This window comes from Hyperoodon ampullatus, assembly GCF_949752795.1.
Source record: "Hyperoodon ampullatus genome assembly, chromosome: 2".
In the NCBI taxonomy this organism is placed as follows: Eukaryota; Metazoa; Chordata; class Mammalia; order Artiodactyla; family Ziphiidae; genus Hyperoodon; species Hyperoodon ampullatus.
Genome location: NC_136915.1, coordinates 165,774,584 through 165,795,593, shown reverse-complemented (window position 1 = coordinate 165,795,593; position 21,010 = coordinate 165,774,584). Strand labels below are relative to the sequence as shown.

General features: G+C 48.1%; 1 protein-coding gene across 2 annotated transcripts in view; it reads left to right on the top strand.

The window, feature by feature from the left end:
* TNN (tenascin N) overlaps positions 1-13,984 on the top strand; it is a gene marked incomplete at both ends in the record, with an annotated part of 56,285 nt that extends 42,301 nt beyond the window's left edge. For both annotated transcript variants that reach the window (XM_079727262.1, XM_079727261.1), the window contains 4 exons: positions 3,437-3,533; positions 4,443-4,610; positions 11,557-11,720; positions 13,844-13,984. In XM_079727262.1, coding sequence (XP_079583388.1) covers positions 3,437-3,533; positions 4,443-4,610; positions 11,557-11,720; positions 13,844-13,984 — 570 coding nt within the window. The remainder of the gene's footprint in view (positions 1-3,436; positions 3,534-4,442; positions 4,611-11,556; positions 11,721-13,843) is intronic.
* Between the last annotated feature and the right edge of the window lie 7,026 nt (positions 13,985-21,010).

Sequence of the window (21,010 nt, the reverse complement as noted above, 5' to 3'; positions counted from 1 at the left end):
TTTCCATGTTTTTGGGGGTTCAGGAGTCTGCTGTCGTTGAAAGATGATCATCATATGAATACATTGCTCTTCTAAATTGAGCTTCTCAAATCCCTTTAAGGAGATTCTTCTCCATCCCAGGCAGCAGAAACCCAATTTGATTAACAGGCCAGAACTCTGCCATGAGGTAACTGAGGCTATGGGTGGGAGGCTGGAATGAAGACCATCAGGGAACACTTAAGTGTCTCAAATATTTCCATCTTTGTTTTCCATCTTGCAAGTCCTAAGGACTACATGAGAGGCTCTTTCCACAGGCATTTAAATGAGATTTTCATTTTTTCCTCTTGGTTTAGTCATTCAGGACTGTGAGTAAGTTCTAGAATGCAGTGAAGCTCTGTTGTGTAGAACCAGGCAGAAAGAGATTTTTTTCTCCTTTGAGACTTAACTTGCTAAGGGGCTTTTGTTACCCCAGATAGTTCATTATAAGGTATTTTCACCTCATAGAAGGGAATAGACTAGATTCTGATTGAGTCAGTTAAGGCTGACTGATCAAGATGTACAAATGATCAAATGGGTCAGTTCATTTGGAATCTGATGTCATAAAGTGCAAGCTAACATTTATTGAGATATAATAATCACTTATTATATCTGTATGTGCCAGACTCTGGCCTCTATACTTTATGATTTATCATGATTGATGACCTTGCTGAAGGCTTGATTTAAGAGAATGGCAAATAGGCTATTAACATCTTGATCTAATAGTTTAGAAAAGTGAGGCTTGTCAAGGTTAACTAACTTGCCCAAGGACACCGCTAGTAAGTATAGAGCTGGGTCTAAACAGTGATACCAAGAGCATCAGAACCATTTTTTTGGAGTTTCCCTAGCCAAGCTGAAGTATTAGTAAAACAAACAAAGAAAAAAACAAAGAAAAAAATGCTTGGGCAGTATGTTCATTGATCAGAGATAGAGACCAAATGCCTTTGTAAAGCCTATGTCCTAGGAGGACAGGATCAGATTTGAGCCTGACCTTATAGTATAACTAATTATATCAGTGGGAAAGGAATTTGATGCAAGGTGGGTGGAACCAAACATTGGTGCCCACATCTGCCCTAGGATTCCACTGTCGGTGATACAGGAGTAATCCCAGGTGCTAGGAAATTAACAGTTAGCCTCAAAATCTTACGACATGCTTTGTGAGCAACAGGGTCAGTAGAGCTGGTTTTTTTCAGACTTTCTCATGGAAAGATGAGAAGGCAGTGTTTTATCTTTGCATCAGCCACTGAATAGTTAGCTGTGTCACTCTGGCTGTTTGCTTTTCTGAACTTTCACATCTGTAAAATGGCATTGTGTATTCTTGCCCTGGAGTCAGCCCTTAACAAACGCTCAACAAGTGATTGTTACACAAGTGAATAAGTGAAAAAAGAAACGAAGGAAGCCAGTAAAGGAAGGGGACGTCTCTAAAAGACGGACACGTGAAAAGATGGGAAAACGAACAGCGGTGTTAGTGCAGTGGGTCGTTGTTCGCCAGGACGATCCCTAAGTTCTGCTCAGAGGCTCTGTATCCTTTTCACGTGTCCTGTCTCATGAGTCCTCCCAGCGCCTCTGAGGTAGACACCTCCTTCCCGCTTCTAACCTGTTGGACAGCAAGCTGACTGAGGCTCAGGAATAGAAATGATGGACTCGCCAACCCCCTGCCAGGACTCCCACCCATTGCCGTCTTCGTTCAGCGCCTCCTGGGCCAGCAGACAGGGATTGGCGCTTCAGGAGCTGGCGGTGAGCTCCCTCTCGGAGCTCTCGGCATTGCTGTGGGCAAGCTGCTCTCTCCTCCCTCCCCGTCTCTTCCCAGAGAAAAGGGTCAAGAATGCTCAAGTATCGGGAGGTTTACCTCATCAGATTCAAGATAAAGTGCTTGACTTCAAGGCACGTGGTGTGAAGCATGGTGGAAAGGGGGTGGGGATTGGATTTTGTGTTGGGCGTCTGCTTTTGAATGAACACGAAGGAAAGTAGGCGGAGAGGAAGATGCTGCTCCAGCCTTGGGGAGTTCCAGCCTCATTTGTGAAGTCAGCTAGGATGGTGTCTAGCGTGGCCCTCAAGGCCAGGAGGCATTAGCATACATGGGTGTGTTTAGCTTTTAGGTACTTTTCAGGTTTACTTCATAGAAAAGAATCCAATGTACCCTGACTGGAACTGCCTCCCTTCCTCAGATATAGGACGTTTTGAAAAGAAAGCAGCCTGTACTCTCATGAAACAGTCCCACCTCCGTTTCCACATTGTCCCTTCTCCCTCACTCTTCAGCCCGGTCCGGTTGGCCTTCTGCTCTTGTCGCTCACTAGCACAGCCTTTGCTCAAGTCACTGGCGATTCCGTGTCCCCAGGTTCTGTGGGCAGTTTGGACCTCATGCTCCCTGACTTCTCACCAGCATTTGACACTACTGGGCACACCTTTCTCCAGCGGCCTTTCTGATCCCACATTTTCTCAGTTGTCCTTCACATCACTAGTTGCTCCTCTTTTGCCTTAATGAACTTATCCTGCTGTGTGTGGCTCTTATATCTTGGGGTCTGCAAGGCTTCATTCTAGGCCACTTTCTCTTTTCAGTTCCTGTTTTCTACCTGGGTGGTCTCATCCTTTCAGTGGCTTCATCTTCCTCTCTGTGTCCCGGTGGCTTTCCATGTTAGTTAGGATAGAATGGGCTATGCTGCAGTAGCAAACCAACCCCAAATTTCAATTATGTAACCCATAAAAGGTTTTTTCTCATGTGTGCAAAGTCACTTCTCAGTGGTGACTCAGGAATTCAGGCCAATCACAGCTTGTGGTCCTGCCCTGTCATCATGTGGCCTTTACCGTGGCCCCGTGGCCCAGGGCAATGGAAGAGAGAGTGTGGAGACCCCCAGCCCATAAACTATGCTCCTGTTGACAGTCCTGTGGTTGGAACAAGTCCTATGGTTCCAGCTTAGCTGCAAGAAAGGCTGAAAAAGGAAGTCCCCCTGTGTTCAGGGGGTGAGGAGAGTGAAAGGGGACTTGCTGAGCACCCAGCACTGTCTCAGATACACAGATACACCTTCTGAGTCCAGCCTGGCTCTCTCCTGAGAACTCTAGCCCTTACATTCAGTGGTTCCTATGGCATTTTTGTTCACCAGGATACCTCAGAAGTCACTCACACTTACCGGGTCCCCAGATGAGCTCTGCTGCACTCACGGAAACTGTCCTCTCTCACAGCCCCTTTCCCAGCGATCGGCTGAGTGAATTGCCCTCAGCGCTGCGAGCCCAAACCACGAGAGGCAGTCTTGACATCCTCCTCTCCCTCAGCTCCACTTGCAGTCCATCGCCACATCTGTCAGTTTTACCTTGTGTCCCCTCTGCCCATCCTCAGGGCAGCCCCAGTCCGCTGTGCTGCCCTGTGTCACTCAGCCACGTCTGTTCAGGTATGTCAGAGGGAAACGTCCACCTCCCTCTTCAGGTCTTCCAGAGGCGGAACACCGGGCAGCTGGATTTCTTCAAGCGCTGGCGGACCTACGTGGAAGGCTTCGGGGACCCCATGAAGGAGTTCTGGCTTGGTAGGACCTTTGAGCATCCATAAAGGCTGAGGTGCAAAAGGGAGATTCCCCTCTGAGAAGCTGGTCAGGCAGCTTGAGAAAGCTCACCATGTACAGGAAGAGCTCCAAGCCACAGGGCCTCTCTGAGGAGCCTGCCGACCAGGGGACCAGGGCGTTGGTGTGGCCGTGTCACCGGGAAGGTTCTCATGTGCTCTGGGCGTGTGAGAGGGTGGGGCTGTCACAGGTGGGTGGGCTTTATGCTGCATCTAAGGCCCGCACAACCTGCCTGCAGCCTGAACTTTTCAGAAACTACAAGAGGAGAAAAATAATTGATTGATCGGGACTCTGGGCTCTCACTGGGAGGTCATACGAGTCCCTGAAATTCTGCTAGTCATGCCAGTCGTTACGGCATTGTTTTTTCCCTTTTACATCTGCTCTATTCTGGAGCAGATGTTTGTAGAGAATGAAGTAGCCAAAAGCATCAACTGGGAAATGAAGACTTAAAAACTCATAATCTGGATACTCAGCGTCTGATAGAGTAGATGATGTTTGTGGTTTGCTTGGTGCAAAAGTCCCTTCGGTGACCCCAGAGTCAGTAGGTGATCTCCTCTCCCACTTGGTGAGATAAGCGGATGATAAATAGAACATCTTCTGCTTGAGAGAGAAGGAGTCAGTGGGGGCAGATTCATCCCACGATTAACCCCTCTGCTCCCTGCCAGAGGATGTGGTTTCCACACTCAGAAGCATGACTGTGCCAAAGACATAATGGGATGAAAAATGAGCCCCCCAGAAGAGATGGTGTAGGGGAGGCCCCCATTAGCAGAGGAGGTAAAGGCTGAGGCAGCTTTGCGGGCTGAAAGTGTCCGATGCCACTGGTGGGTGCTCACACACCGGTTGATTGGTTACCGGAATTCCATTCCTGATTCTTAGGACTCGACAAGCTGCACAACCTCACCACAGGCACGCCCACCCACTATGAGGTGCGAGTGGACTTACAGACGGCCAACGAATCTGCCTATGCCATATATGACTCCTTCCGGGTAGCCTCCAGCAAGGAGCGGTACAGGCTGACAGTTGGGAAATACAGAGGCACAGCAGGTAAGACAAAACGTGTCCTTCCTGCTGGGGTCTCCTGCTCTGTGTGTCTGAGGATCGGTCGGCCACCTGCCATGGGTCTCGGGGGGATGGAATATTGTTCTGTGAAGGTGAATTGTCCTCACTGACAAGTGAGGCCCCGCTCCCTGAAGGGGATTAAACAGAATCATTGAAGCGGTCTTTGACTATCATAAAATTGGAACTTCTGTACATTACACACTGATCCCCCACCAGTAAAATTCCTCCTCTTATACTCCCCCAATTCGGGCTGTTGTACATTAGCTGATGAACCCACATTCTGAGAGATTTCATGGTGTCTGCCCACCACTCATTTGGCTTCAGTAGTGTGACTGCCATTCTTGCATAGCAGTGTGTGTGTATTATTTAAATTTTTTTTTTTCAGTATGCCTCTCACTGCCGTGGCCTCTCCCGTTGCAGAGCATAGGCTCCAGACGCACAGGCTCAGTGGCCATGGCTCACGGGCCCAGCCGCTCCACGGCATGTGGGATCTTCCCGGACCGGGGCATGAACCCGTGTCCCCTGCATCGGCAGGCGGACTCTCAACCACTGCCCCACCAGGGAAGCCCTTATTTAAGTATTTTGTGGCACTTTGCCATAAACAAAGACAGAAGAATGAAAGTGCTGATTCAAACAATAAGAAGTATAGGTCTCATTAACTCCACACAACTGTGACAACACAGAAATGAGCAGTTCAGCTGAAAGTAGGGGAATGTTAGCTGCTCATTGGATTTAAGCCAGTTGATGGTGTGTTCAGTTGTGAAGGAAAAGAACAAAATTAAGCAACGTGACAGAAATACTGGAATTATATCACTGAGTATTTTCTTTAAGAGGCAAGGCGTGGTTATTGTTTTACCTAGTATACTTTAAACCTGTGTTTATGGTCTTTAAACCCTAACAAGTAAGTCTGGTGTTTGACTTAGCATGTCTTTGACTTTGGCGGAACTATGTAGGAATGTGTTACCAGCCAAATCGACTGACTGTGTAAGACATGGTCTCTCCCCTTAGACGCACACGTAAATAGATAAATAATAATATAAGGCAACTTCTGCAAAGAGTCAAATAAGTGCTAAGGAGAATAAAGAGCTACAGGAGTGTGGAGAGGTGGGTACATTGAGGACTGAAGGGATTGCCAGAGGCTCTCTGCAGGACAGTGGGCTGGAGTTGGGTCTGAAAGGCTAAAACTTTCAGATAGGAGGAAAGGGGGTGGGGGGCTCTCCAGGCCTGGGGGAGTCCAGGGGTGAGCAAAGGCTGAGCAGACACAAGGAAATTGGGGTGTACCCTTGAAGCCTGCAGACGTTCTCAAAATTGTCTACTTGAGAACCCCCTGATGGTGGAGGACTGTGAACAGACACCCCTGAGTGTCCGGGGCCATGACTGGAAGTGGCCAACTACTGATACAAAATTTATTTCAGGTCTTGTCATTTAATTTTTTTAAAAAAATCACATGAATTTTACACTTGCTCTTGTTTCCCAGTGCTTAGTGTGGAGCCTGGCACAGAGTAGGTGAGTTTGAAAGATGATCCTGCTAGCACGACCTTTCTATATACTCTTATGGGTGTTTTATATTGTAAAGAATAGAATCTGAGGCCCAAAATAGCTTTCAGAGGGTCAGTGAAGAGGTGAGTTTGGTGACATGGTAACATGGGAGGAGACAAAGCGGGAGGGGTAGGAACCTACCAGAGTATGAGGAGTTTGGGCGACAGACGCGGGGTACGTTTCAAGGGTCCCGAGTAGGAGTTGGGGGTGGGAGGAAGTGTGCAAAGAATTGATTCAGGGAAAAACAGTATTTGGGAGAAAAGCCACTGCAGCTAGAAGAGTCTGCACTGCTTTGGGTGCCGTCCCTTCTTTCCATGCTGGTCCTGGTCTCCATAGGCTGGAAAAAGGCTGGTAACCGTTTTCCATTGTACAAAGTATAATATAAAACACGAAAGTCAGGCATAGAAAAAAGCCAGTTAAAATGCAATTGGGAAACACAGATGGACATTCGGATGATTATAAGCATATTAATCGAATGAGGGGGATTTAATTTAAAGATGCCCTCTTGTAGGACTAAGCACGCTGCCTACCCTCCCCTTCCCCGCCAGCTGCAGCTAAGATCAGATCGCATTGGCTCTCCCAGCCAGTAGGTGGAAGGGGTGTGAATGTTACAATCTCCCTTAGACTTGTCAGTGAAATAAAGTAATCAATCGTTGATATAAGAAAGAAATGGAAATTTTTATTCAAGCCAACCTGAGGATTTTAAGCAGGGAGGCAGTCTTTCAGAAAGCTCTGAGGACTTTTCTACCTGTTAGAGGTCAAAGCACAGTCATATAAGTTTTTGAGACAAAGGGTTATATGTCAAACGATGTATTGTTGACAGTTTACACAATCCAGATCTACATGTACAAAGTAGTGGGTCATGGGTCATGATGGCCCCTTGATGAGATTAAGAGGGAGCGTCACCTCCTAAGGAAGTCTGGTTAACGCAGATGCATGGTACACACTAAAGGGGAGGGAAGAGGCCCAAACGGGCAAAGAAAAATTTTATTTAAAAATTTTTCTTGTCTTGCCATAAAATATGAACTTTATTTCATCAGACCCCTCGGGCCTCCTCCTGCTCTGGTCTCAGTCCACATGGCAAATAATCTGGTCATCCCTTTTCTTCCCAATACCATTCAGTCTTGACCATCGTGATCAGTCAGCCTTCCTTTCTCAGGCTGAAGAATCCCAGTCTTCAGAGACTCCATTCATGGAACCTTCTGCAGACAAGATATGGGGTTGGGCTGTTTCCCTTTGGCACCTGTGCCCACATCTCTCCCTGAAACCCACTGCCCTCACGGGACTTATGCTGGGGACCTCACTCAGGACTGCCCTCCCAAGCTACCCAATCCCCTTCCCTCTGTTATTCAAATGTACCTTTTCTGAGGCCTGTCTTTTTTTTTAAAAAAAAAATTAAAGACTACCCCTCAAAGACAACCAATGCTCATTTTTGGATATAGTCTCTGTTGTTGATATTATGCTGCACTGCCCAGATCTATCTTTTTTTTTTTTTTATTAGTTTCTGCTTTATAACAAGGTGAATCAGTCATACATATACATCTGTTCCCACATCCCTTCCCTCTTGCGTCTCCCTCCCTCCCACCCTCCCCATCCCACCCCTCCAGGCGGTCACCAAGCACCCAGTAAATCAACTGATGCTAATGAGAAAATGAGTGAAAAGGAGTCAACATATTTGTGAATTACTGTGATTCTCCTCCCAGGGACTCTTATTTGCATTTTAACCGTGATTAGGGTATAATTCCCATTCTAAGGTTGTTGAGGCCAACAGTGCTGGTCAGTGGAGGATGTGTTTTTTAATAGGAAGCCTTGAGAGACTTTGAACTCGTGCAGCATTTAGACAACAGTCTAGTCTTCCCCTGGGTACTATCATTCTTATTTTTAAATTCGGAATTACAGCAGTGGGGTTAGTGGAGTTTTAGCTTTCCTTATATGTGCTGATTGGTCCCCGAGGAGGATTTGGAAAGTTAGGAAGCTTCTGGGTACTCATGTCCTAGATGATGAGGTACTGTTTAGAGGACATGGCATTCAGATAGAAAGTGAACATTCTGATATCTCCAGGCATGTGCCAGCTCTCCCCAGCTTTTAACCCTGTTATAGCTCTTTTTGGAACTAGAGGTGTACAGCTCTGGTGGGAAAGTGAGGTTTTAGACTCTTCCCCTACTTAGACTGTCCAGGTGGGCCCTCAACTTTTGCTTCCACTGAAGTCAAATCAAAAAGCCCATTATTCCTCCCCAAAGGAAACTCCAGCAAGGTAAGGCCATGTCAATTGACTTTCTGATTCTGAATCTTGGAGTGAGACAGGTAGGACAGTCTATGAACTCTACCTTCAAGAGGCTGCTATTCATCAATTTGGAGATTATAATGAAAACATAAATAGCTAGACATTTGGGGTGGTGCAGAAGGCCTTCTGTGGGCTCACCAATCATTTGCAGCTGATTTCAAGTCCCACTTGCCGGAGACTCAGAGCTGCTCAAGCAGGGATGGCCCACCCCTGGGGGCACTTAGAAATGTGCTGGTAGACTGAGGAACTCTACCAGCATTCAGTGGGCTGGGGCCAGGGATGCCAAATACCCACAGTGAAGGATTGTTCCACCCCAAATGCCAGTGCCTTCCTAGCTTTGAAGTGGATTTTTAAGTACTGGCAGTTAGAAAGAAAACATTGTTGAACACATGGACAAAAGAGAAAGCTAGCGATGGTACGAATCACTCTTTCATTGGCCAATTCCTGGTCCCAGGGTAGAAGATGTTTAAGATCCAGACATGTGGTCCTGTGTCTCTGTGTGACTTAAAGGGGAAATGATGTTAACAGCTTTTTCTGGTCTGAGATGGCTCAGCTGCCTGGGTCATCTTTCCTAGGACTAGAGGAGACTTGGTCCCAGAGTGATATTTTGATGAGATGGGTGCTGACCAGATCAGCAGCCCCGTCCTGGGCTTGCGTTTAGACCTCTTATGGGCCTGCCACCAACTTCTCCCACCCACCACCCAAGAAGAATGAGCTCCCTGAGCTCCCACCCAAAGCCATTAGACTAGAAGTGGGGCACGTTATCTCTCATCAGTGTTTTCTCCTAACACTCCAGCAGGTGGGAGGGAGTCTAACCACCATTGGCTTTTCTACTTTATGTTTCTTGAGGAGATAAGCTTAATAAATCAGAATACTGTCTTGGCCAGGGCCTGATGACCAAAGAAAAGTTAGTTTTTGATTTATGAGAACACTCACTATCTATACTCGGAAAATTAGTGTGGCTTCAGTTTCTAGAAGGTAGAAAAGCCACCTGCGGGGGAAAAAACTCTCACACTCAGGGCCACAACCTGCTTCACCTTTCTTTATCCCAATGCCCAAGGTTAGATAACCACAAAGAGATCTTTAAGACATAGCCTGTGCACAGATTCTTAGAAAACAGTTCTGGGAACTTTATGTGCAGGTCAGGTAATTGTTGCTAAGGGAACCATTGTGTGGTATTTGGAGCTGTAGGGAACTATTCTGCATGGAATCTGAGGAGAGGGGGAAATGTCTGTGAACAGATGTGACGATTTGCCCTTCTTTGATTGGAGAAAATGAATGAGGGCAGAGGTTTTGCTGTGTCTTAGGTGAGGCATGAAGGAGCCACTGTTGGATCTCCCAAATCAGAGGGTCAATCTGGGACCTTCCCTTTACACAGTGTGTTGTCAACTATCTATCTGTCCCCAGCCACCTGCAACTAAGTTCTTGAGAGCAAGGACCACTGTTTGTATTCCCAGAGCCTAGCATGGTGCTGGGCCATAGCAGGCATGCCTGATGTTTTCTGAATGAATGAATGAGGTTGCAGGACAAAAGTTCTCAATCTTTAGCTGGCATCAGAAGGGCTTGCTGTCATCTGAAGGGCTTGTTAAAGTACAGACTGCAGGGTATGACTGTGGAGTTTCTGGTTTTGTATGTCTGGGGTGGACCTGGGACTGTGCATTTCTAACAAGTTCCAGGTGCTGCAGCTGCTCACAGTCCAGGGTCCACTTTGAGAACCATTGCTGTAGATGGCCAGAGACAGCTCGTCCTTGTTAGGCATGATCAAAGCCTGCTGTTGAAATAAGGGAGCTTCCTGTGAATCGGTGTCTCAGAAGGAACTCTGGGCTTGGAATCTCAGGTCAGAGATTTGCGTCCTGGCTCTGCTGCTTGTAGACTGTGGGACCGTGACAAATTCCTAGAGTCTAACCTCTGTGAGTTTGTTTCCTTATGGGATTAAGAGCTGCCTGACCCACCCCTCAGGCTCGTTGTGGGCATCAATCAAATGAGAATGTATATGTGACTGTGGTGGGTAACTCAGAGATCAGATTAAATGCAAGTATTGTTATTGTAGGAACAGAACTTGATTAAGCTTGGGATTGATATGAGCCCTTATTGCATTTTATGAGATGAATTAAAAAGTAAACTTATAAAAGGATGACAAATGTGATGAGGAAATAGTAGAATACAAGTAAAATAATTAAGGCAGATTTCTAGATAGGATTAATGAAGCACTTAATTGTACCTATGTGCCCAGAAGGGCTCTAGAAGTTCAGGTGTGTGTGTGTGGAAGGATTAATAAGGAGAATCTTCCTCAGGAGTGGGGTTGAGCTGGGCTTTGAGGAATGGTGAGGATTTGGAGTAAGGAAGGGCAGAGAGAAACAGGTGAGCAGAGGCATGGACGATGGATGTGTCCACTTCACGCGTGGAGGGCGCCTGTGGGGATAGTGGGCTATGAGATTGTGCAAAGGGTACAGCCAAGTTACAGGCCTGAAAAGCCAGGAGGAGTAACTCACTCCATGTGGGAGGAAGTAGGCCTGAGATGATGAAAATGGACGCTTAAGCTTCGGAAGAGCTAGGAAAGCTGTTATGTTAACACAAGCCTGGAGAGAGATGAGAACAGCCCAGGGTGGCAGCCGTGGGTGCAGCAGGGGTATATAGGAGTGATCTGCAGAAGGAAGGGCTTGATAATGGGGTACACAGGATTGTCAAATGTGGCTTGGGGGTACCCAGTCTGGGTGACTGGGAGGATGCTCAAGCAGAGACAGGAGCACAGAAAGGGGGTTAGTTGTGTGAGGGTGGTCAGGTACTGTGGGAAGTGTCGAGGAGTTTGGTTTTGGGTGTTTGGATATTTTACTGTGAAGTCTCTAAATGAAAATGCTTTTAAAGCTATTGGAGAAACAGGCCTGAAGTTTGGGTGACCAGCCGGGAAAGAGAATCTGTTCATCTGTATCGTGTTCTCATCTTGGCGATTTTGAGAAAAGAGTGGCTCCTTGTGGCCTAACTGACTGCATCCCTGGCGTTTTCATGCCTGGAGGTTTTCCTGCCCCCAGTCCTCTTTCAGGCCAGAGTTTGATCACGCCCTCAGGGGTGAGACTTGGGCTCTCCCCTCTCATCTCTTCTCTCCTGCAGGGGACGCTCTTACTTACCACAATGGATGGAAGTTTACAACCTTTGACAGAGACAATGATATCGCCCTCAGCAACTGTGCCCTGACGCACCATGGCGGCTGGTGGTACAAGAACTGCCACTTGGCCAACCCTAATGGCAGATACGGGGAGACCAAGCATAGTGAGGTAGGTGACAGGTGAACATCTTTTTTGTCCCAGGCTTTTCCCATATTGTGTTCCTAGAGTGACACCCTCCAGACTGGTTTGGCTGACCCTCTCCTTCTGTTGCCAGCAGTCAGGGCAGTAAAGCTTCTTCTCCAGGCTCCATGGCCTTGAGGTCAAGGCCCACCCTGCCCATCTGCTGCAGCCCCTCCCCACTCTACATTCCCACCAATGCTGCACCCTTACTCAGTGCAGGGAGGTACTCAGGCTGCCCACTGCTTAACAGAGATGATATGGGTCCCACACCATGTCACTTTACGAGTTCACACATGGACAGTCTTGGTCCCCTCAAGCTGCTGTAACAAAATAGTATAGCTGGCATGGCTTAGACAACAGACATTTATTTCTCATGGTTCTGGAGGCTGGGAAGTCCAAGATCAAGTTCCCAGCAGATTCAGTTCCTGATGAGAGCTCTTTCTGGCTTGGGGATGGCCACCTTTTCACAGCATCCTCACATAGTGGGGGGAGAGAGAGAGAGAGCTCGGGTCTGTCCTTCTCTTCTTATAAGGGCACTGATCCCACCATGGTTGACCTACCCTCATGACGTCATCTAACCCTAATTACCTCCCAAAGGTGCCATCTCCAAATATTGTCATGTTGTGGGGTCAGGGCTTCAACATATGCAATTTGGCGGGGGAGGGGCACAAACGTTTTATCCGTAACAGACACTTCAGAATTCTTTCTAGTCGTTCATCCAGTTAAACCAGAGCTATTTTTCTCAGTCCTTTGATCACGGGGAAAACAAAGTTTTCTGTCTTATGTCAGACCCACCCTTGGATCCACTTCAGCCAGAGCCACCCAAAGTCTGCCCAGAGCATTGTGCTGAACTGGTTTCTCCACTTCAGGAGTGTGCACACAGGGCCAGGAGTTGGCGAGGGCTCCTCACCCCTCCCTTGCTCTGCAACTTGCCAATCAGTGATTTCTTGAATCCTCTTGCCCCGTGGACATCGTCTTGGTTCCTCGCCAGCTTCCAGGCATCTCCTGCCTGCTCCCTCACAGCTTCTTAAAAATTGCATCTTTGTTCCTACTCATCATTAATCCATCCCCTCCATGAGCTCTCCCCTTCCTGGGTTTCTCATTTCCCATCCTGGATCTTGATCCTAGCCTTCAGGAAGCCACCTCTCCCCAGAACTCATACATATTGTACCAATATGACTGTAAGTATTAGTACGTCTAAAGTCCAGGTACATTTTGAGTCCTTTGGTGCTAACCGGGGAGCAGGGACTCCCAATTCTTATGTGATTTTTCAAAGGGAAGAAGAAATTTGTCCCCAGGGGAGCCGTGGAGGGTGTGCCCATGAATCATGGTGGCAGCGTGTGGGCTGACTCAGGGAAGCCTGTGATCAGAGATCAAATATTTGAAATGAGCAGCCAGCATGCCCTAAACCATCCCCATATTTGCTAATAAAAGACATTCATCTGGTTAATGTGCTTTTCACAGTCTGCAAGGCATTTAGCTTCTTGTTTATTATTTACCTCACAAATTAAAATATATAAAATTGGTCACTTGGGCTCTTTATTGGCCAGGTTGCAAGGTTATTAAGTGAATTAAATATTATTGTGCTCACCCGTCAAAAGTCGTAAAATGAAATTTAGTTTTCAGCAGGCTATTTATTACCCCAGAGCTAATATCTAAACAGTCTAAATTGAAAATGATTTTCCACAATTGGCCAATTAATATGTTTACTGTTGCCTTTAATTTTTTGTAAAGGAAAAGAGTGAGACAAAGATAATTTGATCATTGCCGACCAGGTTGACCCCGTGTTACCTTTGCTGCTGCTCTGGTCTCACCCGCCTCCTGGGCTCACAACCCCCCATCCTCCAACCACAGGGGGCTTCCAAATTGTCAGCCTGTCTAACCTCAGCTGCCCAGCAGAGGGAGCACGCTTCTAGATTCCTGTCTCACTGACTTTATAAATATCCCAGTCTCTCCCCTAAGCAGAGAGGGAGTAGTTTCCCTGGCAAAGAAACATTCTTTGGTACCATAATCCACCCCACCCTCTCCCAGGTGCCTCTTCTTGATGTTGGCTTATGTATTTGTTTTATTTATTTAGTTATTTAATTTATTTACTTATTTATTTAATGTAGGGGGTGAACTGGGAGCCATGGAAAGGACATGAATTCTCCATTCCTTTTGTGGAGTTGAAGATCCGCCCTCATGGCTACAGCGGGGAGCATGTCCTGGGCAGAAAGCAGCGAACACTGGGAGAAAATTCGAGAACATTCTGACGGCCCATTTGTGCACTTATCGCACAAGACGAGACCAGCCCGGGGTTGGGGCCTGTGTAAGCATGGGGTGGGGTGGGTACTGATGACTGGCTAATGGAAGTCTGAGGGGTGCTCATAGCCCCTGGCTTCTGAGATGGCTGGATAACCTGCAGGACAAAGCATGTCACCAAGCTTCCAACCATATAGCTCACTTCCTTGTCACCTGCATTTTGCCCACCTGTATCGTGGGCCTGAAACTCAACACAAAAATAGCTGCACAATATGTATGGGAGAGACAGCACTGGAACTGCAAGGTTTTCTGCTCTATCTTCAGTAACAAATATACGGGATTAGGGCAAAAAAAAAAGTGGGGGGGATAAAGAATCACCTAGTACTTCTTCAGTTGGAAATCTCTGGAAATTGGTATATATATATATTCAGGGCTCTGCTAATACAAATCTTCTGTCTAAAAAGAAACATCAAAGAGGGGTTTGACGACAAGGGGCTGAGGTAGCCTGAAACTTACCTTCCATTACCACTGGAAAATTGGTAAAATCTTTTTTGGGGAAAAAGGCATAAATCTTCCCCTTTTAAAAATAATTGCTGATGTTATGAGGAAAGATAAAGGAAAACAAAAGGGACCAAGAGGGATTTGAATTTTGCTGTGTTCTGACCAGTATCCGGCATGCTTTAAACCCCAACTTCCATGTCACTGCTATTTTTAAGTGCCCCCTTTCCAGCCATCTGCCTTATCACTCTTGTAGATCTGCATATGTTGTGAATAAATTCTCACTTATTTCAACTTTAAATAATTTGACTCTCTTGGTACTTGGTTCCCCCCAAAGACCCTTTCCTGTGACTCCCTTTCCTACTGTCAAGTCCTCAGCCTCCCTCCTCTCTCCCTCCTGCCCCTGCCCTCCCCCTCCCCCACCCCGCTCTGTCGGACCCCTGGGTTTCCTGAAAGCGCTCAGCACCAGAGGCTTATTGTTTGAGTGGACACTTGGCAAGGTCAGATCCTTTTGGCTTATTTTCCTATCACTGGGGAAGGTTTTTCTGTGGCAACGTCAGTGACCATGGAAGAAACTTAATTTCCTATTCGAGAAAAAAAATAAGTAAATAAACCACTTGATTAAACAACATTTGCCTTGTGTTGTTTTCCCCACATAAGTACACTTGAAATCTAAATTTAACCTAAGTGCAAGCAAGGGTACAATCTGTGCATTATAATGGAGTTTGGTTGGCCGTGGCCTCTGACTGGTGTGATGGCCAATAATGGTATTTGGAACCAGGAGAAGGGGGTGAGTGGGGAGGAAGACAAGTGCCCTAAAAGCTGCGGTCCTCCTTGAGGGTGCTGGAGTCGTCTATTGCCTCGGGTTCTCCAGGTTTTAACCTCTGTCCGAATGCCAAGCCATACTTCCAAAACAGTGTTTGTCAACCTTTAAAATTTTCAGCATCCCCTTGGCTCCCTATACACATGCACTGAATGATGCCCTGGTAACTTCTCGGTCTGATCAAGTGTGGTCTGGATGAAGTACAGTGTCAGTGTTGGGGCTAATACAGAGTGAAGTAAGTCAGAAAGAGAAAGTCAAATACCGTATGCTAACACATATATATGGAATTTAAGAAAAAAAAAATGTCATGAAGAACCTAGGGGTAAGACGGAATAAAGACACAGACCTACTAGAGAATGGACTTGAGGATATGGGGAGGGGGAAGGGTAAGCTGTGACAAAGCGAGAGAGTGGCATGGACATATATACACTACCAAACGTAACGTAGATAGCTAGTGGGAAGCAGCCACATAGCACAGGGAGATCAGCTCGGTGCTTTGTGACCGCCTGGAGGGGTGGGATAGGGAGGGTGGGAGGGAGGGAGACGCAAGAGGGAAGAGATATGGGGACATGTATATGTATAACTGATTCACTTTGTTATAAAGCAGAAACTAACACACCATTGTGAAGCAATTATACTCCAATAAAGCTGTAAAAAAAAACAAAAAAACCAAAACGTGCTTGCACCTCTCTCATAGATTCAAGGAGAATTTAACTGTCTGCCTGCTTATCAGGCAGTGTTCTGGGCACTGGGGAGCCAGCGGTGAGCTCACAGAGGTAAGCAAGCCAGACATGGTCCTTGCACTACTTTATTATGTGTGCTGTCATTCATCCACTCATTAACTCATTCATTCAACAAATATTAATTAAACCCTATTCTGTGTTGCGTTCTACTCTGAGCCCTGCTGCTATAGAAGTGAACCAAGCACAAGATTCCTGCCCTTGTGCTTATATTCTACTGGTGGAGACGGACAATAAAAAACAGATACACGTACAATTTCCAGAAGTGATGAGTGCCATGGAAGAAAATTATAGTAGGATTAAGAGATGGAGGGGGAGATGGGTGGCAGGAGTGGGGGACTCCACGGACCTCTCTGAGGAGTAGATATTTGCAGAGACTGGCCAGATGTCTTTAGTTTGATCCAGCTTCCTCAGGGCTGGAGGCTGAGCTAATTTCCTTGTCCGTTTTAAAGCTCCCTTTGCACAGCTTCTCAGTTCCGAGGCCTCTGGTCTCCTGTTTGCACACGGAGTTCTCACCTTGGTGGCTCAGGAGCCCTGTGCTCATCCCAGTGGGTGCAGTCTTTTTAGAAAAGAAAAGCCTCCTTTGCAAAGTGGATCAAACCCCGGAATGATTCAGAGCGGGGGTGGGGTCGGGTGCCTCGTGGGTGGTGCTTCCCAAATTTAACTGCGCTTGTCACGTGTGCCTGGTGGGGCAGGATTGCTGGGCTGCAGCCCTTCTGACTCAGCAGCTCTGGGCCAGGGCTGCTGTTGGATGGGTGACCGCTCTCTGAGTAGCTCTGGCGGCGCAGGGGGCACCCTCTGATGGCCTGTTTGCTCAGGAGGCATCTGTGATGGTGGCAGCAGCACAGCCCCGTCCGTGTTCACCAACCCTGGTGTTTTCCCACCGCTGGTCAAGAAGAGGGCTTGTGGGAAACTGGAGTTGTTTCTTGCATTCTTTTGCCTGTAGGGTCCTTGCTGCCCTAAAGGGACAGGACAGAGAAAACCTCAGTTGACCCTTCAAGGATTCCACTGGGGCAAAGAAGAAAGTGCAGGAGGTGGGAAGCTCATTTTCAAAGGATGTTTGTCTGACTGAGGAGAACATTCCAGACGTAAATCTCTGCACCTAACCCCATTTTAACATGACCAGCTCTGGCAACTCCTGCTCTGGTAGCTGAATATAGGCCCCAGAATAGATTTCTGGATAGACCTGCTTTTTCAAGGGTCAGACACATTTCTTAGAGCCAGGTTATGAGCCATCAGGGTTTGGAAGCTTAAGGGACAACTCCTACCGGGTAGGACAAACCAAAGAAAACAAAAGCTGTCACAGAAGGGACAGATGGCACAGCCAGGCACTGGGGTAAAGGCGAGGACAGAAGTATCACACGCAGTTGATAAAGTCTCCGAGCCATTGCCTGTTGCATGCAAGATACTAGCAAAGCCGGGGCTTCCCTGGTGGCGCAGTGGTTGAGAGTCCGCCTGCCGATGCAGGGGACACAGGTTCGTGCCCCGGTCCGGGAAGATCCCACATGCCGCGGAGCGGCTGGGCCCGTGAGCCACGGCCGCTGAGCCTGCGCGTCTGGAGCCTGTGCTCCGCAACGGGAGAGGCCACAGCGGTGAGAGGCCCGCGTGCCGCGAAAAAAAAAAAAAAAAAGATACTAGCAAAGCCTCGATGAGCAGAACACAGCCCCTGCTCGCAGTGTGGTGGGGATGGCCATGGGGACATACCACGACAGTGGGCACTGCCATGGGGAGAATGCTGTGAGCAGCGCGGGGTGCCGTAGAAAGCATTGTGGGCGTGGTGTCAGCATTGCGTCTGGAAGGGGGACTCTGAGTTTACCAGGGGAGAAACGAGAGGCCTGGGGGAGGCAGGGCGCCTTGGGAGGAGGACACTTGAGGGCAAGGATGAAAAAGGGGTGTGTGTGGCGTGTTTGAGGGAGGAAGACGGTTTCTAGGTGGGGTGAGGAGTGGCTGGTGGGGAGCCTTGCTGGAGAGATGGGCAGGGACTGGTCTCAGCCCCGCAAGCACTGTGGTCTCAGGTTGCACTGTTTAGCAAAATCAGCTGGAGCTGTTACCAGCCTGATCCTACTTCACCTCCAGAGACGCTGCTTCAGTGGGTCTCAGCTGAGTCCTGTGCCTTTGAGTTTTTTGTTTGTTTGTTTTTTTGCGGTACACGGGCCTCTCACTGCTGTGGCCTCTCCTGTTGCGGAGCACAGGCTCCGGACGCGCAGGCTCAGCGGCCGTGGCTCACGGGCCTAGCTGCTCCCGGCATGTGGGATCCTCCCGGACCGGGGCACGAACCCATGTCCCCTGCATCGGCAGGTGGACTCCCAACCACTGCGCCACCAGGGAAGCCCTGCCTCTGACTGTTTTAAGGCTCCAGGGGCTTCTAACGTGCAACTGGGGCTGAGAACCATGGCTGAGATGAAAAAGGGGGGCAGCGGAGAACACTCAGGGGTGTTTAAACCTTGGAGTGACACTTGTAGTGAGGCTTGTATTTTGGAAACATCAGTCTGGTGACAGCACAGAGAATGGGGGAGGCGTGGAGGGCAGTTGTGGGGAAAGAGTGGAGATTCACAGACAAGTTAAGGGTTATTGCAATAGACAATAGGTACTGACTTCCTCGGCCTGTGGCAGAAATTGTGAGAAAGGGAAAAAGAGCATAGATTAAATAATATTTTGGAGGAAGGATTAACAGGATTTGAGGGGGGTGGGTGGTAAAGGGAGGGGAGGGATCCTTTCATGCAGAGTTTAGATGTTCTTGACAGTAGCTTCCTCTGGGAAGAGGGTCCCAACTTTTATGTTTGTCACATGATGTCAAGAATTCTACTTTTGGGAGTTCCCTGGTGGTCCCGTGTTTAGACCTCTGCACTTTCACTGCTGAGGGCTTGGGTTCAATCCCTGGTCGACCCCCCACCCCCATCCCCCCACAAGCCTTGCGGCCAAAAAAGAAAAAAAAAGTATTTCTACTTTTTAACTTGGAATTCTCAGGGATTCAAGGATCCTTAAAGCTAGGAAATGCTGAAGGGAGAAAAAAAAATGACCCAAGGAACTGTGGTCAAAGGGATGACATGAAAGAAAAGGACCTGGTATATGGTGTGTGAAGAGAGGAAAAACAATTATAAATAATGAAATGCTCTCGGCGAAACGTAGTCATTTACTGGAGGAAGTCTTCCTCTGAAAGAATTTCCAAGTCGTTCCCTTAAGCCCTTCCCCAGGGCGGTGGAGAGGATCGGGGAAGGTGTTTTCTGTCAATAAAGAGCGCGGATCAATCAATAACGTTTGAGGGCAGCCTCCCAGCGCAGCGGGGCGCGCTGTACGCGGCCGGGCCAGCAGATGGCAGTGTGGTCCTACCGGGAGCCTCTAGCCTCAGCGCCACTTTCCTCTCCTCCAGAAAGGGAAGTTCTGGGGGTCTTCACGTTCCTTCCTTCCTGGGTAGAATGACCTGGAGAGTCAGCCTCTGGGGTACGACTGAGCATCCAGCCAGTGTTTGGTGGTTGCGCAGGCAGTGCTGCTGCACAAAACAGGTAACTGGGAAACACTTTGAAGAAACTGCCTCGTGAGACGGGGACTCTGTCCCCCGACCTGGTCCACTGGGCTGGTGGTCCGGCAAGGGGATGGGGGGGCACCCCTGGAAGGGGTTTTAGGCAGTTCCTAAAGTGCAGGTGAACCCACTTCCAAGGTCCTTCTGTTGGTTGGATGTTGCTACGGGGGAAATGGGTTGAGTTCCGACGCCAATGGTATATAAAGAAGTTAGGTTCTCAGGCTAGCCCAGAAAAGCCTGTTCATTCTATAATGCAGATAAATTGCAGTGCACTTATAATGACAGAAATAGAAAACAAAGGTATTGTAGTATTGCAATTTAAGTAAAAGAGCGGTGGAGTGAAACCGGTTCTTTATTTTGGCAAGTGAAGAAAATTAGGTTTGATTAGAGAAGGATAGGAGGCAAATGAGGCTGTGTGTTCTGGGCTGGTCTCAGCCTATCAATACCCAGTGTTTCGGTTGGACTGGCCCTTGCGTTCTTATTATAATTGTAAGATACCCTTCAGCAATAGCCGTCAGGAACCTTTGAAAAATAAAGGTTTATTACTTGCAAGACCTGGAAATTACACGGCACACAGGAGGCCCCATTGTGAGGTTGTGTGTGGGAGGGAGAGAGAGAGAAAATGAGCTCGAGAGAGAGCGCGCCTAGGGTTCTCCTTTTATTGGAGTCTGCAGTGGGGGCCTAGGATTTCGAGGGCTCACTCTTCACTGGTGAACTTAAAACATAGGAGTGTGAATTTCCAGTGCAGGAAAAGAAGAAAAAAAAGAGGCCCAAATGGTTAGTTATTGAAATCAACCAGGATCTCTAAAACAAAGGAGCCGCAGTGTAGGAGGTGGCCTGGGTCCTTGTCCAGCTGTGTGGCTGGCAGTGTGTTTATCCTGCATAGTGGTCTTTGAAGTGGGTGCCTCTTTGAAGTGGATGCCTCTGCAATCAAAGCTTAAGTCAGGCACTTGGATTACAAAAAAGAAAAAACAGAACTGTCAGGGCTCATGCTACACGGTGGAACATCTGAAGGAGACAGTTGGGTGTATGAAGGCTTGTGGGCAGAGCCCGTTACGGGATTCTATAAATTTCTGACCCAAAGGAGGTGCTTCTGCAAATTAACAGTCTCTGAGGAGGCCAGATCAACAGAATGGCCTGCATCATGATGCCCTGTGTGCACAAGGGGCACTAGGACAGGAGTCTGAAGACTTTGGTCTTCAGGTTTCCAGGTTTGCGTGAGTTGCTTACCTTTCTGGGCCTCACTTTCTTCCTTTTTTTTTTTTTTTTTTTTTTTGCCGTACATGGGCCTCTCACTGTTGTGGCCTCTCCTGTTGCGGAGCACAGGCTCCGGATGCGCAGGCTCAGCAGCCATGGCTCACGGGCCCAGCCGCTCCGTGGCATGCGGGATCTTCCCGGACCGGGGCATGAACCCGTGTCCCCTGCATCGGCAGGCGGACTCTCAACCACTGTGCCA